Raw genomic sequence first — 15,397 nt, forward strand, 5'->3', positions numbered from 1 at the left:
CCAAGGGCCCAGCATAACATATGTGTCTAATAAATGTTTCTTGACTGTGATCATAGCATCTAATACATCTAAGAAGTAAGTAAGCAATTAACAAGTTGACTGGCTTACCAGAAGAACTTAATCACCTCTGAATTCTAAAACATACCAATAAAAAGTCTCTAGCTGGATTCTCTGGCCTCCAATTTATATGAGGATGCAACATAGCATGATTAAGTAGACAGACTCAGGGAAGACTGCTTGGCTTTAAATCCCAGCTCCGCCATTCATCAGCTGTGTGGCCCCAGGGACAAAGTAAGAGAAACAAGATAATTGATGACATTGTGTGCCAAGTTGAGAAGTTTAGACTTCATGCTCTAGAAATGAACATTTCTAGAGGACCCTTATCAGATTTTTATTTTAGAAAGCTCACTTTAGAAGTAGTGTGGAGGATGGTTTGGAGAAGCACAAAAATACCACAAAATTGTAATGTTACACTGGGAAATGACAATGGTCTGAATCAACGCAATGGCAGTTGGGATGACAATAAAACAACAAAAGAGATCGATATTAAAAAAGAAGTAGAATCCTATCAATTAGAGCATAATTGCCTAGGAGCAGGGATGGCAAGCAGGAAGCCTAGACTGTTTCTAGCCTGGACAAATGTTTGGGTGAGATTCCTGCACATGGAACGTGAAAGATCAGAACTACTACACTGTTCATTAGGAAACGCCTACTTAGTAAAACAAAAATATGTTTTCACCAGCTTTGAAAAATACCCACTTTCCTGTTTGAAGAGTTTGTGGCAAAATATATTTTGTCTGTCACAGTTCACGTGATCTCACACCCATACAGCTTGACTTTATAATTGGCTATTTCTCTGAACTTTATCCACTGTGAACCCTGTAACCTATAATGTGCCCAAAATATGACACTCAAGTTTAGTTTTAGAGCTTTAAAAATACACTTACTTCTATTATTGAGGCCCTTATAATGCCTTTCCAAGATGTTTTTAAAATATATAAACAGTAACACATCTCATACATGATAGAATAAAAACACATAGGGCTCTTCTTGAATGTCATATGCAGAATATTCTAATAGCAGGCTGTTTGTAGCCTGCAAGAATAAAAATAATAATCCTTATAATAATACCACTAAGTTCTAATAAGAAATGTGGAAGAATTACTACTGGTACTGAAATTTTTGATGAAATACAAGAAAATCAAGACAAATAGGCAAAGAAAGGAAACAAAACCAAAAAACACCTTCCGCCTTCAGTCTTTCTTCCCTAAAAAAATAAAGGCAATCTGTCAAAACAGAAACTGAATTTATGATTCCAGAATCATAAAATCCAACTCGAATAACTCATTCTTGGGTTGATTCTGTCTAATTCAGATTTGTCTTTCATAAATTCAGAGTGGAAAGGTCTTAATTTTGTTTTTCATAACACAACCTCTAATGATGTAATGTAAATAAACAATACTTTATTTTTTGCAGAGAGATAGGAAAAGACACCATTGTCACAGCTCCCACTTTACTGATAAGAAAACTAAGGCGTAAAGGTGTTAGATGATTTCTTCAATGTCCAGCATATTAAAAAATAGGCTAACCAGGTCTTCTGAATCTTTATCCCAGGCTCTGTCAAGCTCATCTGCTGTCCTGTGTAGAAACTGTAGCCATCCTCAACTGCATATTCTTAGAAATAAAGTATGATGATACACATGGCATACACCCAGAAAGAACAATACTAATGTGGGATAACAGATTAACATGGAAATTAATTAACAGGAAACATCCAAGGACCAAACACGGCATTGTTATAAGTCAGTTACTCCTGGAAGCAGAGAGAGAGGCAGAGGTTAGGCACATCCCAAGGTGAAGAGTTCCACCACATCTAGGCCAGAGGCTGACATGCAGTTGCAGAAGGGAAAGTGGGAGAGGTCTGAGATGGTGGATGCTTCTCTCCGTGAAAACCCGCCTGCCTCTGCTTTCTATCTCCCCGCACTGGGGCTGATTCCTCAAGTACTACCAATCTCTGAGCATAATGCCCTGAGTTCCCTCAGGGTGAGGGCAGTAGCAAATGAGTCAGTGGTTTTTCAAACCACGGGTTTTGATCAGTCATTTCTATAAGTAATGACCAGTATTTAAAAGAGAGAGAGCAAAGAGAACAGAACAAGAGAATAGTGCAGAGTAGAATAGAAGGAAAGAACTTAAAGACTCACTGCATCTTAAAAGTATTTATTGTTGAAACTTTTTTTTCAAGGGGGTGTGTGTGTGTATGTGTATACGTATGTGTACTTGATCCAATGTAAAATATATTTCTTTGGTACAGACTCTCTTTAGCCAGGCTTATTAAGGTATTATGAATGAAAAAGCAAGCAAGGATAACATAGTCAAAGCCACATCCTTTCATTAATTTTGCTTAAATCCTACTGACACCGTTGGAATCATGACATTGTATTCTTTGCTAATACATTTTGACATACACAAATTTAGAGCTGAAAAAAGAGCTCTACCAATAATTTATCTCCCATCAGTTTTGTAATCAACTGAATTTAATTCTTCTACAGAGCTTTGTTATTATTCGAAAGGCTTGTGTTAGAAGTCAGAAGATCCAAGTTCCCGCAGAAGTTCCTTTGTCACAGGCATTATTTGTGGTACATTGGGCAGATCATGACCATCTCCTAAATTGGTTGCCTCGTATGTAAAATGAGCGAGTTAAACTAGGTGATTGCTAATGTATCTCCCGGCTATAACTATGCCCACGTTAGTCTCTTGTACAAGTTCTTGAAACTTGTAGATGATAAAAGGTTCTCTTGTTTCTTTCTATAAAGCTCTCCATCTTAATTAATAATGATTAGGCATATTTGAAGAATCCTCTTATTCAGTTATTAAAGAGGCAAGCACTTTTAAGAGTCTATCAGGTGGAAAATAAATGTTAAGGAAGCGTTTTACACTAGAAATTAGTAATTATTTATAAAATAGCAAGTAGCAAAAAATTACTCTTTAGTGCGTAGTTCAAGCTATAAAAACAAACATTATATACTGCTTAAAATATGTATTGCATATTATAATATGTAACATTTCATGAGCATAAATAATAGATACTTGCATATTCTCATCAGACACTAGTTGATGTAACAAGTCCATCATAGAGAAAAAAAAACTGGAGGCCCTTTATATCCAAAGCATTCAAATAAATAGAGTTCAAGAAACAAAAGCACCTGTCTTGATAGGAATCTACACAGGTTTATTTCATGTCCAGTAAGTGATGAAAGGGAAAAGAGCATGAGAAGTTGGGGCAATCAGACTTGATTCTTGGGGGCTGCATTAGTCTAACCCGGGGCACTTTTTAGCAGACTTTTTTGTTAGCAATGAGAAATCATAAAGACTTGGTTGCCTGACTCCTGACAATTTGTAGTCAACCGTAAATGGTTTAATTTTTGATATGGAGATTTTTTGTTTGTTTCTGAAAGTACTTCAAAACAGTTGAGCAGGCAGGGGGGCTCAGGAGTTTTTATCAAGAACATCTGCATATGTGACAAATGATTTCAAAGAAGGAAATAATATCAGCAAAGAAAAGAACACAGAACAGAAAGAAAAGAGGACTGGGGAGAGAATGTGAAGGAATGCCCACGTTTATGGGCAGAAGGTTGTGGAGGAATCAGTGAAAGAAATAAAGAGGAACAAACCAGAGAGGAAAAGAAAAATATGTAATATTACAGAAGCAAGGGGCTATATTAGGTATAAAAGACAGACAACAGAGTACAGAGGATGGTTACTGGAAAAAAGACTTTGGCTTTCAAGTGGCAAGTTAACACAGCGCTTGTTCACAGTGCTAAATTCCAAAGGGTTAAGATGAAGTTACAATGAGCAAGTGAAGACTATTATTTGAATGTGAGCTGTCATTTCAGTTGGTTTTAAATGACAATTTTCCCCGTCCTCCCACTTGAATGAAGTTTTTTAGTTCATTACCAGATAGAAACTCTTATTGGCAAACAGTTTGTATCCAGTATGTTAAAAGAACTTCATCACATACTTCAGTGAGATGACTTTCACTCTCAATTTAACATTACTAAAATATTTCCAAATTACCTGAATCATGAAAAAAGAACTCAAAACAAACAAACAAGTAAAGGGAATGGAACGAGAATAATGAGCTCCAAATTTCTGAGTCCTCTTAGCAGGACAGTCTGACACTCAAAGAGAGTTATGTCTTCCAAATTCTCAGCAAGCCCTTTGGGCTCCAAGCACTGTGCAGAAAGTGTCAAGAAGCTTGCCTTGGCATAGGCTGTCTTACTTTGGAGAATATCAAATGAATGCTGTTGGCAGCAGACTATAACATGTTGTTCAATTATTGTGGTCCCCATGTTTAAATAACTAATATTGCCATAGTTTTTAGGACCTCTCCTTACTGTGGTTGTATTTTTAATATCTGCTATACTCTTGCTTCTGTATAATTTCATCAATTTTCAATTATGTGCTATTTTGCTTAAGTTTTACAAGACAGCACTGACTTACCATCCCTTTTAATTCTAACAATCAGTGCAAGAAACATGATAGCATGTGTGTGTGTGCGTGTGCGTGTGTGTGTGTGTGTATTTTGTCCTGTTTTGTTCTGTTTTACAATTCTTGGCCTTGGTATAATTGAGTTCATTTGTTTCCTTCATGTACATCACATGCATTCATTTAGTTACTCCTTCCCATCTTGGTGGGGAAAATTAAGCAGCCACTTTCTATTTCGTGCAGGAGCACTTGACCTTACTTATTTCTGTAATGGTAATAGTAATAATGACATCAGTTCAATGACTAAGTGCACTTTCCTCTTCCTCCCTGTTGCCCAGTAAGATGAGTATTGTTACTATTATGGTTGCTACTGTTATCCTATTTTACAGATTTTTAAAAAAAGACCAGAGGTTAAGCGGCTTTTCCAAAGACATTAAGCTAGCCAGCTGAAATTTGGAAAAATTCCCCTAGGAATTCTGTTAGGAAGCTGGAGTGCTGCAGTGCTGCTACAGATCAACTGATGCTCTGAAAGGCAGCTCGGAGGGGTCAGAAGTAAAGAAAAAACAAAAGCAATAGCAGGTTCTAAACCTAGACAGTTTCCCCCAATCTGATCCTAATGTGAGGGATGCCAGCCAGACCAACTTAAAGCCACTGGAGAGAAGCCATTGAGAAGGCCTCCACTTTGCTGATGCCAGTGGGCACGTGGTGTCACTTAGATGCAGGATGATGGGTACTGGGGACTGTACGGTGGTTACCATGAGAAAAAAAGAGAAAAATAGGATCCATGCAATAGCATTCCCTTCTATTTGGGGCAACGCAATAATTTAATGGGAAAGAGTAAGAGAAAGAAAGAGGGGTGTGTGTGTGTGTGTGTGTGTGTGTGTGTGTATGTTTTCCTTGTTGACAGTGAATTCTCCCTGGCAGGGAGGCAAGTAAAGGCAGAGATGAAACTAGTGTACTACTATGTGCATGCCTTTGTACCCATGAACTGCTATCAAACTTTGGTTACTCAGAGTAGCAACTGGCATCAACAGAGGGTTTGGGTTTTGCTATGATTTTAATGAATGTAGAGTTATATCCATGTCATTAGAAAATAGAATAGGGAAGAATAAAATAAAGGTCCATGTTTCCTCTTAAGTCCACACTGTATGGATATTGTATCCATATTGTATATTGCAGCATATTGTAGCAGCATGGTCTGGTAGTTAAATATGCAGGCTCTGACACTAGATCGCTTGGGTTCGTATTCTGGCTTTCTCCACTTACTGCTGTGTGACTTGTACAAATTGCATAACCTCTCTGTGTCTCAGGAGAATTATTGTTTTATCATTTATAAAAACAAGGATGATGTTAGGACTTGCTCCAAAGGCTGCCGAGAGAATTAAAAAATTAATTCAAATGAAGCATTTGCAGCAGTGCCTGGCACAGAGTAAATAATCAATAAACGGAACCTCTTACTATACTTTGATGTGTGCTATAACTGTTTGCAAGCCAGTTTAAGGAAATAATATCTGAAAATCACTCTTCTCTTCTAGTCCTGGGAAGAAAGAACATTATTATTCCACATGGTAAAGCATACTATGAAGAGCTAACATTTTTTAGGAGATATTTGGATGGATCCACTACTTTAAGAAGTCTCTCCCCCTAATTGTGATGCTTTGTTTTGCCACTTAATGTACTTATTCATTCACTGATTTTATTTGTTTGCTTTAGACAGGTTGGGACAGTTAAAATGTTGCATGATAATGAAATATTTAAATATGAGCTATTGTGTGTGCCAAATTATAATACATAAGTAGAATCAACCAATTAAATTAGATGCTGTAATATATTTTAAAGGATATCTGATGCGTATTTGTCCCTTTTTATCTAACTATGGAAGAGAGATAAGTAACTTTTTAAAATGTTTACTACTTTTGTGTTTTGCTGATTTTATTTCTACATTTATTTGAAGCACATAGATAAATCTAAGCTAGTATTAAGATCCCACAAATATAGTCTCTTATTCAGGTTCATTGGTTGTGGATAAAAGTTAGAATATAATAATTCTGTTTTTAGTGCTGCATAAGCTGAGTTAAAATACAGCAATTTATATCTGATATTGAAATCCCTTCTGCCTTAAAGGTTTCTGATTTAATTTACCATCACTAAGACAAGGATTTATGGGATGAACTCTCCCTAAGGACCCTGATTAGATGTTGGTGTTATTCGTGGCCAGCCTTCCTTGTTTCGAACCCAAAGAAGTGGGCAATAACCCAAAATTGTTAGCATGAGAGACTCAATGGGAAGCCACAATTTAAAATATTTGGATGGTGACTTTCCTCCTGTGGACAGATGTTCCTATCAAAAAAAAATCTCCCATATTTTATATCAGTTGACCTCTGTGTTTGGGAGAATGGTTTATATTTATCCTAAAAAAAAAACCCCAACAATCAGAGATAAATATGTCATTCTCTCATTCCCAGAAAGTGGGGACAGGGAAAGAAAAAAATTAACTTCTGCTTTCCTTAAACAGTAATACTAAACTTTTGTTATATATTCCATATTTAATCTTTCTATGTAATCTTAAAGCAATCCTACACAACACAAAAATCTATCTATTAATTATTATTAATTTTGTTTTGAGGGTTGCTTCAGATTTTTTTAAAAAATGACTCAATAAGAGGAATATAAATATTGCATAAATCTTTTCAATGATTGAATAATTAACTAGGAGCAGATTTATCTCTCTCCTTTTTATGGATGAGTACAAGTGACTAGAGGTATAATGAAATAAAACGACTTAAAAGGGCATTGAGGGAGTCACAGACAGAAATAAGATTGTAATTCATTTCAATGTTACATCAGTACCAAAGAATGAACAGCCAGAAGAGACTGAGTCTAAAATAGTAAGTATATTGAGTATTATAAAGGCCTCTATAATTTAACAGATCATTTTAATGTACACAAAACGATTGTGCAGGGAAAAGAAGAGGAAGCGGCAGTATTCTCCTAGAACAGAATATACGTTACCTTTCTATTACATTGCTTTCTCTACTTTAAAAATTGTAAGATTTGAAACATCCCGGGAAGGAATATGTATCAGAGGGGAGTGCTAAAGAAGACTATGGTAGGGTCAGAGTCACAGCTGGAGTGAGTTTAAGTAACCTTGTCCTTTACTCTCTCTCCTCTAGCACAGAAATAAAATGATGGATGCCTCTACTTAGATCATCATTAAAATACTTTTCTTGCTATTCACGAGGTAACCTTCACTTGTATCAACCATCAATTCTCTACTATCCACCGTGAAAGAAAAGAAGTAGTGTAGTGTAGAGTATTTCAAATATTTTTCATTTTGAAAAATTTAATTTAAAAACTGATTTGCTTTCCTGATTATGTTTAGTGTCAGTTGATGTCCAGAGGAGATAGCAAATATTTATCCTCAAGCAGGGGAAAGTTGGACTGGGGTTTTAAAAAAAAAAAGTCATGGATAATTTTAGAAAGTGAAGAAATCACCTACAGAAAATAGGGTATATAGTTTTTTCAATGAGCATATTCATGAGTGTTTGTGCATACAAATAGATACAGCATTTTTATTAAAGAAAATTCAATATACAAATATGAGTGTTCTCTAACCAACGTCCTCAAGCTTCTGTTTCAATGTATTTCAAGTGTTCTTTTCTCACAACATAACTTCATCCAAACCACCGTCCTTCAAGCATCAAAATTATATCAGAAAATAATGGAATCTGAATTTACATGACCAGTTTCACCTTCGTTTTAGAGACACATGCCAGGAAGCTTATCTACCTTTAAAATATAATTATTTTCCACAGTTCTCATCATAACTTTTAAAAATATTTCAAAATCATACAGCATGTGTTCAAATTAATCTGCCAGTCTAAGACAAAGTAAGGAGTAAAGACTAAAAGAAGCTATTACAAACACATTCAAAAGGTTTTTCATTCTCAAAAAAAAAAAAAAAATCACTGTTAATTTCAAGGGTAAATTGATTTTATAAATTGCTTTATTTTTTTTAAATCTGTCTTTAAGGTGGCCTGTAAAAATTGATACCTCATGCTCCAGAGGTGATGTTGAACAACAGTGTACTTAATCAGAATATATTTAAGTGCATGATATTGAATATTTTGTCTAATAATACTTTTGATTTAGAAAATTTGCAAGTCTCTTTAGAAATTGAGATATATAAATATTTATATATATGTTAGTAACAGTCCTACAATCTCACTTATCCCATATACATATACATACACACGCTACCTTTTAAAACACATTAATAATAGATGCAAAAGGAAAGTCAAATTAAAACAATGTGAATAATTCTGCAAAATAATTTTTGCTACTTCTGTATCGATTCACCTGAATGAATTCAATTTTCTATGTCAGTTTCCAATCATAACTCATAACTGCGTCTTTGAAAGCAAACCTAAGAATGAGAATTTTAACACCTCTGGAGAACAGTTCATTTTCTTTGAGTGCCCTCTAAATCTTTCCTGAAATTCAAAGGCTACTCCTCCAGAAGTGATTTACAAATGATTCACCTTGCTGACAGGACAAGTAGAATTCCTACTAATTAGAATGTTTTCTTCATATGAAATCAGCTACGGTGAATCAAGAAAACCCTGGTGCCAATTTAGTCTCATTTTCACTTTTGTAGATTAGTGAATTATTAAATTTCTTCAGTAATTTCTTCTGCAATAGCAATAAAATTTTTATTTTAATTCTCTATTCTGAAAGTAAATCAGGAAAAACAGACCATTATTCAATTTTCACTTAAGGAAAAGGAGACCAAAGACTAAGTTTCTGACATGCCTACTTGAAGTTATATCTTACAGTCTCTGGTTCCTGTACCTCTGAAATGCATACAGTTCAGTATCATCAATCAAAGATTGGGGACGGGGAGACAACCAGACTTATTAGGCCTAAGGATGACACTACATAATTAGCTAGTTTTATCAGTTGGCATTTTACTGCAAATTTTCTCAATCAATCATGTTATGATGGATAAAAATTCAGTTCAGCTACATTTTACTTCTAAAGTTTTTCTCCATGAAAGGATGTGGCATCTTCCGTTTTGAATAGTCTTTCTAATTTCCATTCCATTATTGAAAATAAGAGTACTAAGAATTTTGGTAACCACATAACTAGTGGTAGAAAGAAGATAAAGAGACCCATAAATATTCAAAGAATTCCTCTTTCTACTTCAAAGAGGAAAGATTTTTTCTATTTCTTCCTTCATAACAGTACACATTTTAGGTCACCCAATAAACAAGTGAGAAGCCAGAATGTACAAAAGATAATCCTTTTATTTTACAGCTATCTTACTGTGAGTCAACTTAATGTTTCAATTCTATGTTACCATTGTCTCTAATAAGTTGTAATTTTCTCACAAACCCAATGTCAAATTCTAAGGATCCTGTATTACAGTTAAGTAAATATAATGAAATATATTCCATAGGACCACTAAGTTATGGAAAGCATACAAGACATCCAACTCAAAAAAGAAAAAAAAGAAAAAGAAAAATTCAACTCATTTATAAAATAAATCAATCTTCAATTTGAAGACATGCAAAACAGAGTCACAACCTCTTTAAGGAGCAGATATTTGGAGAGATAGAAAAATAAGCATACATATTTTATACATATTTATATACTGATATGCTACCAAAACATAAAGGATAAGCCAGGTTCTGGGATGCATCCCACAGTCTAACCCATGTAACCCTATGGCTAGCGGCAGTGCTGACATAACTGGTAATTTGACTGAGGAACAGCAGGTGTTAGGGCCCAATGGTGACGGAAACAGAAAGCCCTTTGCAGAAACTCACAGAATGTACATGGATTAGAATCAAAAGGAACCTCAAAGATTATTGGGTCCATCCCTCTGTTCTTTGCTAAACTAAACCCAGCTCTTTTCAGCAACTGATAAGGTGGAATTTGAAGTCAGTAGCATTAGAAAAAAATCTGATGATTTGGACTGAGAGCATCCTTTCTAGTCTTTGACCCATGACATTATGGACTTCTAAGAGAAGTCCATTCCTATTGAAAATGGCAGGGTGTTTCCCAAGGAAGAGGAAAATGGAATGAGAGTGGTCTTGTAAGTGTGGATGGAGGTATGTACACATGTGTAAGAATATGCACAGGACATGTATGCATGTAGTGTGTATGCAGATGTATAGTTTATTTCCCTTGAGACTTAAAAAAAAAAAATTACTGTGGTTGCAGGCTTTGTATTCCTTTGAGAGGATAGCTGAAATGTTTGACATTTCAAAGCCTAGGAAGCATTCTGGAACTGCAAAACGAGCAAAACTTTCCCCGTGAGAGGGCACTAGGGGGCCAAGCGGAGCAGAATCTTCCCTCGCTGTCCATCCAGGACGGCCTTGATTGTCAACCTTCGCTCTGCCGCCTGCGCTGGGGGCAGGGGCAGCGGAGGACGCGCACAGCAGCTGCAGCAGGATCCTCTCATAAAACAAGGAAACCCAGAATCTGTGGGGCAATGAGCCGCCTTCACGGGTTGACAGTTGTGCTGTGGATGTGCCCGTGCTGCTTGGCAAACTGGCTTTCGGTTTTGGCTTCGCAAAAAAGGAGTGGAAGGGGGAGCTGTAGTGGTTCCCAGTGCCCGCAGGGCCCCCTCTCCTGGCCGCTGCGTGCTGGCCACAACGGGCGCAGGGTGTGCGCACTCGTGTCTCTCTGTGTCTGTTTGTGTAACTGTTTGCATGACTGTCAATCTATCTGTCTGTGTGACAGAGAAACAAAGATGCTCGCGGAAAGTTCCCTCTGGAAAATAAACCTCGGGAGTTTTCCTTGCTACGTCCCAGGCACCCTGGTCCTCTGTAACTATGATACTGCCATTGTCGCTTCGTTATTTTGTTTTCTCCGGGATGATTTATATCCAGGAGTGAGAAATGCACGTTTACTTAAGCTTTCTGTATGTGACCTTACTTCACGGAAAGGAGAAAGTGGCTGGGAAGGAAGGAGAACCTGAAAAACGGTAAATTCCCTCTTCGGATTGTGAAATGAAACAGTTAAGAGCCCAGAAACTGGACTCAGACTGTCCGGGTTCAAATCCCGCTCTGCCACTTACACTAACTGTGTGCCGTGGGCAAAGAGCTTCTACTCGGTGCCTAAGTTTGTTCATTTGCCGGATAGCGATAGTAACAGCGCCCACCTCATAGGGTTGTGAAGATTAAACATATGTAAAACGCTTAGAACAGTACCTGACACATAGTAGTTGCTGTGTGTTAGCTATTAACATCATCCTCGACATCCACCGTGTTAAATGTGGAGAAGGACCATTCCGGCCCTTTCCCCCATCTGTACGCGCTAGATCTCCGCACATGCCCATCATATCCCAAAGCAAAGATGAGAAAGTACCCCATCCCGCCCGCTCCACACCCTCCAGCACTCGCAGCCACCCAGCCACCCCCGCCAGTGCAGACGTGCATCTGCGAACCCCTCCCCAGCCGTCTCGCGCGCCACACCTGGGGGCGCCCTCGGGGGCAAAGGCAAATGAAGTGTCCGAGAGTGCCGGTCCCTACCTCTCCTGGCTGAAGAGTGCATTGGGGGTATTTTCCTACCTGCCCCAGGTTTTTGCCCTTCTTACTGCCGCCGAAAGCCAGTCCTTGGTATGTGCCCGCAGATCGATTGGCGGCCTGGGCAGGCGTCTCCCCGCCCAGAGAGGACTTGATGGAGTTGAGTTTGGCCCGCGAGCTGCCGAACTGTGAGCTCTCCACCATCAGCACCGCGGCCAGTAGGAGCAGGCAGCGGGAGGAGTCCTTGCCCCGCATCAGCGTGGCCATCTCCTGGCGAGGGGTCCCCAGGGAGGGGCAAAGCCCGCAAGGGTACGGATACAGAGGGAGGGAGGAGCCCAACACGGGGCCCTACACTCGGGGCGCCGGGACTCGCAGACTCTGTTTCCCCCAACCCCACTTGGCTTTGGGGGCCCAGCACCGTGTGAACTCAGTCTCACGCCTCAGACCGGGAGGGAGCGCGACCCAAGCAAGACCTGCTTCTCCGCCAGGGCAGGAAGTTCTGCAGTAACTGGAAGCAATCAAAGGCGAGGCGCCTTCTTGCCAAGGAGGCGTGACCCGAGGTGCAAGAAGACCCAGCGCCACGGCCCGCACCGCTTCCGTTGCTCCTTGCCCCGCACCTCCGAGGTCCCGCCCGGTTCTCCGCGGTCCAGTCCTCCTCCCAACTGCTCAGGAGGTCCACATCAGTTCCTTCTCCTTCGGCCTCAGTTGCGTTTTCTCTCCTTTTCCTTCCCTACCCCTTATGTCTCAACCTTTGCAGGACATAAGTCCTCCTTTTCAAAGTTAGCGGGCACTATATGGGGGATCAGGAACCGCCCCCAGACAAGACCCCTGAGGTCTGAGGCCAGCCAAGGTCCCGCACGCGCGCGCGCACGCACAGGCGCCCCGAAGCGTTGTTCTCCGGCTCACAGCCCTGCAGCAGCCAAGCGCTGCCAGGGACGGTGCGATGCCCCGGGAGCTGTCTTGCGCTCCACGAGGTCTCCCTCTCTGCGTCTGCTCTCTCATCGCCGCCCCCTTTGCTTTTTATAGCTTCCCACAATGGGTTTTTTTTTTTTCCTCCGCCCCCAATTCAATAGTGACAAAGAATGAAAACGTATCTATCACCCCCCGCGTTCCCGCCCCCCTCTTCTCTTTTCCCTGCGGCTGCTCCTTCTGAGGCTTCCCCTTCTGCTTCTCCCTCGCCCCCTCCCACTGACCTTGCACCGTACAGCGGCTGAGGAAATGGGATTCACCCCCAGAGGAACAGGCGGGGTTCTGATTATTCCTGACAACCAGCCACTCCAGAGGATGGAAGAACCCTTGCAAACAAACGGATGGCAAATGTGGACGTGGAGAGGGGCGAGGTGCCACCTCGCTTCGGGACCGCCAGCACCCCTCCCCAACCCACCTCCAGCCCCTGACTCCTGGAGGAGCACTGGGAAAGCCCTACAGAAGACTGAAAGAAGTGAGCATCTGGGCGTTAATGGTCTGTGTATGCTCAAGTTGGGTTTTAGCCTGTGCCTCCCAGTGGATGTGTGAGACTGGCGCTGTACTGGTGCGCCAGGGAGTGCCCAACCGACCCAAATGGGGCTTTGGGAAGAAGAGTACCAGAGAAGGGGGAAAGATGCTCCTATTCTCCCTCTGAGAGGCGTGTAGGACGTTCTGGTCTCCCCCTCTTCACACTCCAGTCCCCCTCCCCACCACACAAGCAGCGTTTGCCTACTTCTCTGAGGAGCTGGGAGCAATGGGGGCCCCCTGAGTACCTTCCGAGCTTTGAATCTCACAGCTCTACCGGGCACCTTTACCGTCCCAGGCAACTCGTCCCTTTGCAAAGAGGAAATCCCAGACAGGAATGAACGGGGCGGCAAGGGAGTCTTGGAGGTTCTGCTTTCTGCCCCTTAGCCTCTGGGAATTACATGCGAAGCCTTTCCTGCGAGACCCGAGGCTCCCCGGGTCCGGTTCGCTTCTGTGGGAAAGAGGCTCAGAGAAGGCCTGGAGCGCGCGGGTCTGCGGCGCTTGGGGGCGCCAGTGGCAGCCGCTGGGCAAGGCGAGGAAGCGTTCCCGGAGACAGAGATGAGAGCTGTCCCAGGCAGTCTCTGGGACTGGAGATGTTCAGCGGCAGTAGAGAGCCAAGGCTTCCAAGGCAACCCAAGGGCTTCGGAATTTGTTGCATTTCTCCTTCTCTGGTGCGCTAACATCTGTGCACAGAGAAATCGAGGCCGTGCGGCACAACTTGATGGCTAACAGCTGGGGGAGCAGGCTGTTCTTTCTAAACACGCTCTAGGATCTTCAGACCTGAGTTCCTCAGCTTTCGCACCTGATCCTGGCGCACACCAGCGCGGACGGCGGTGCACAGTCAACAGTTGCTAGGGGAGAACGTTAGTGACTCCTTTCTTTTCCACCAAAAGGGCTGAGAAGGTCTAAAGTGTGAACTTGTAGCTGGGTTCCCGCGGGCTGCACCAGCTTTGCATATTTCTCTGCCCTGTTCTGTCTGCCAGGAATTCTTCATTTTCTGAATGACTTTTTTCTTTTTGAATGCACAAGCAAGAGGTGATTAAAACTTGAGGAACCCTCAGGCATGTTTTCTTATCTTTGGATTGCCTTGTGCTTCCTCAGGGTAGAGATTTTCACGTTAAAAAAAATTTTTTTTTTCAATTTTTAAAAATATGCCCAGGAATGGATTTGTAAGGATTTGTAAGCATTCCAGGCACTAGTGGAGGGCAAGGAAACTAACTTACACTCTACAGATAAGTACTTGGGATTCAATGCTTAGATTTTACACACAAAGGTGTATCTTTTGCCTTCATTGTGATTTGCCAAACAGAAAACATGAGAGAAATGGAGAAAATTAAGTTAGGATCCTACTGGTTTGGATATTTTTCAAGAGTATTATAGGGCAAAAGGAAAAGAGAGCTAAATATGTAAGCAAGAAATCACTCTCCCTCCACTTGAAGAGTGTGGGAATCCACCAGCTGCTGAAGAACCAACTCCAATGAATCAACAGAAAATCTGAAGATGCTTTGCCTGTTTCTGTTGGTTCCCTCTTTCTTTACCACCAACCAAAATAAGATACCACATACTCAGAACCCAACTCCTGTCATATGCTAAAAAGAAATAGTGTACAATTCAGCACATGTACTCTCAAGAAACCCTTCAGCTCTAGATATCAGGATAAAGAGATTATCTCAGAGGTTTACACAGGACCCTACAAGTTCCAAAAGCAAACTTTACAAATATGGTTAAAAATCAAAGTTCACATGAAAATTACTTTCACAAACATTGTCCCTTTTATATAAAACAAAATCACGCTATGGAATCAAATGCTAAAACATACACAACTACACCTTAGGCTAAAAAGAAGATAAAAACTAATTTCATTCATGGTCCAAATGCTCTCTGTAACA

General features: G+C 40.7%; 1 protein-coding gene across 2 annotated transcripts in view; it reads right to left on the reverse strand.

Annotated features, from left to right (window-relative positions):
- Nucleotides 1-14,022, reverse strand: part of DKK2 (dickkopf WNT signaling pathway inhibitor 2) — a 108,138-nt gene extending 94,116 nt beyond the window's left edge. Inside the window, exon 1 of one of the 2 annotated variants that reach the window (XM_082389147.1) lies at nucleotides 12,024-14,022. In XM_082389147.1, coding sequence (XP_082245273.1) covers nucleotides 12,024-12,284 — 261 coding nt within the window. In that variant the 5' untranslated portion in view covers nucleotides 12,285-14,022. The remainder of the gene's footprint in view (nucleotides 1-12,023) is intronic. The other variant, XM_082389148.1, reaches the window with a different exon arrangement.
- Nucleotides 14,023-15,397: the final 1,375 nt, after the last annotated feature.

Source organism: Balaenoptera borealis (genome assembly GCF_965194805.1).
Source record: "Balaenoptera borealis genome assembly, chromosome: 4".
Lineage (NCBI taxonomy): Eukaryota > Metazoa > Chordata > Mammalia > Artiodactyla > Balaenopteridae > Balaenoptera > Balaenoptera borealis.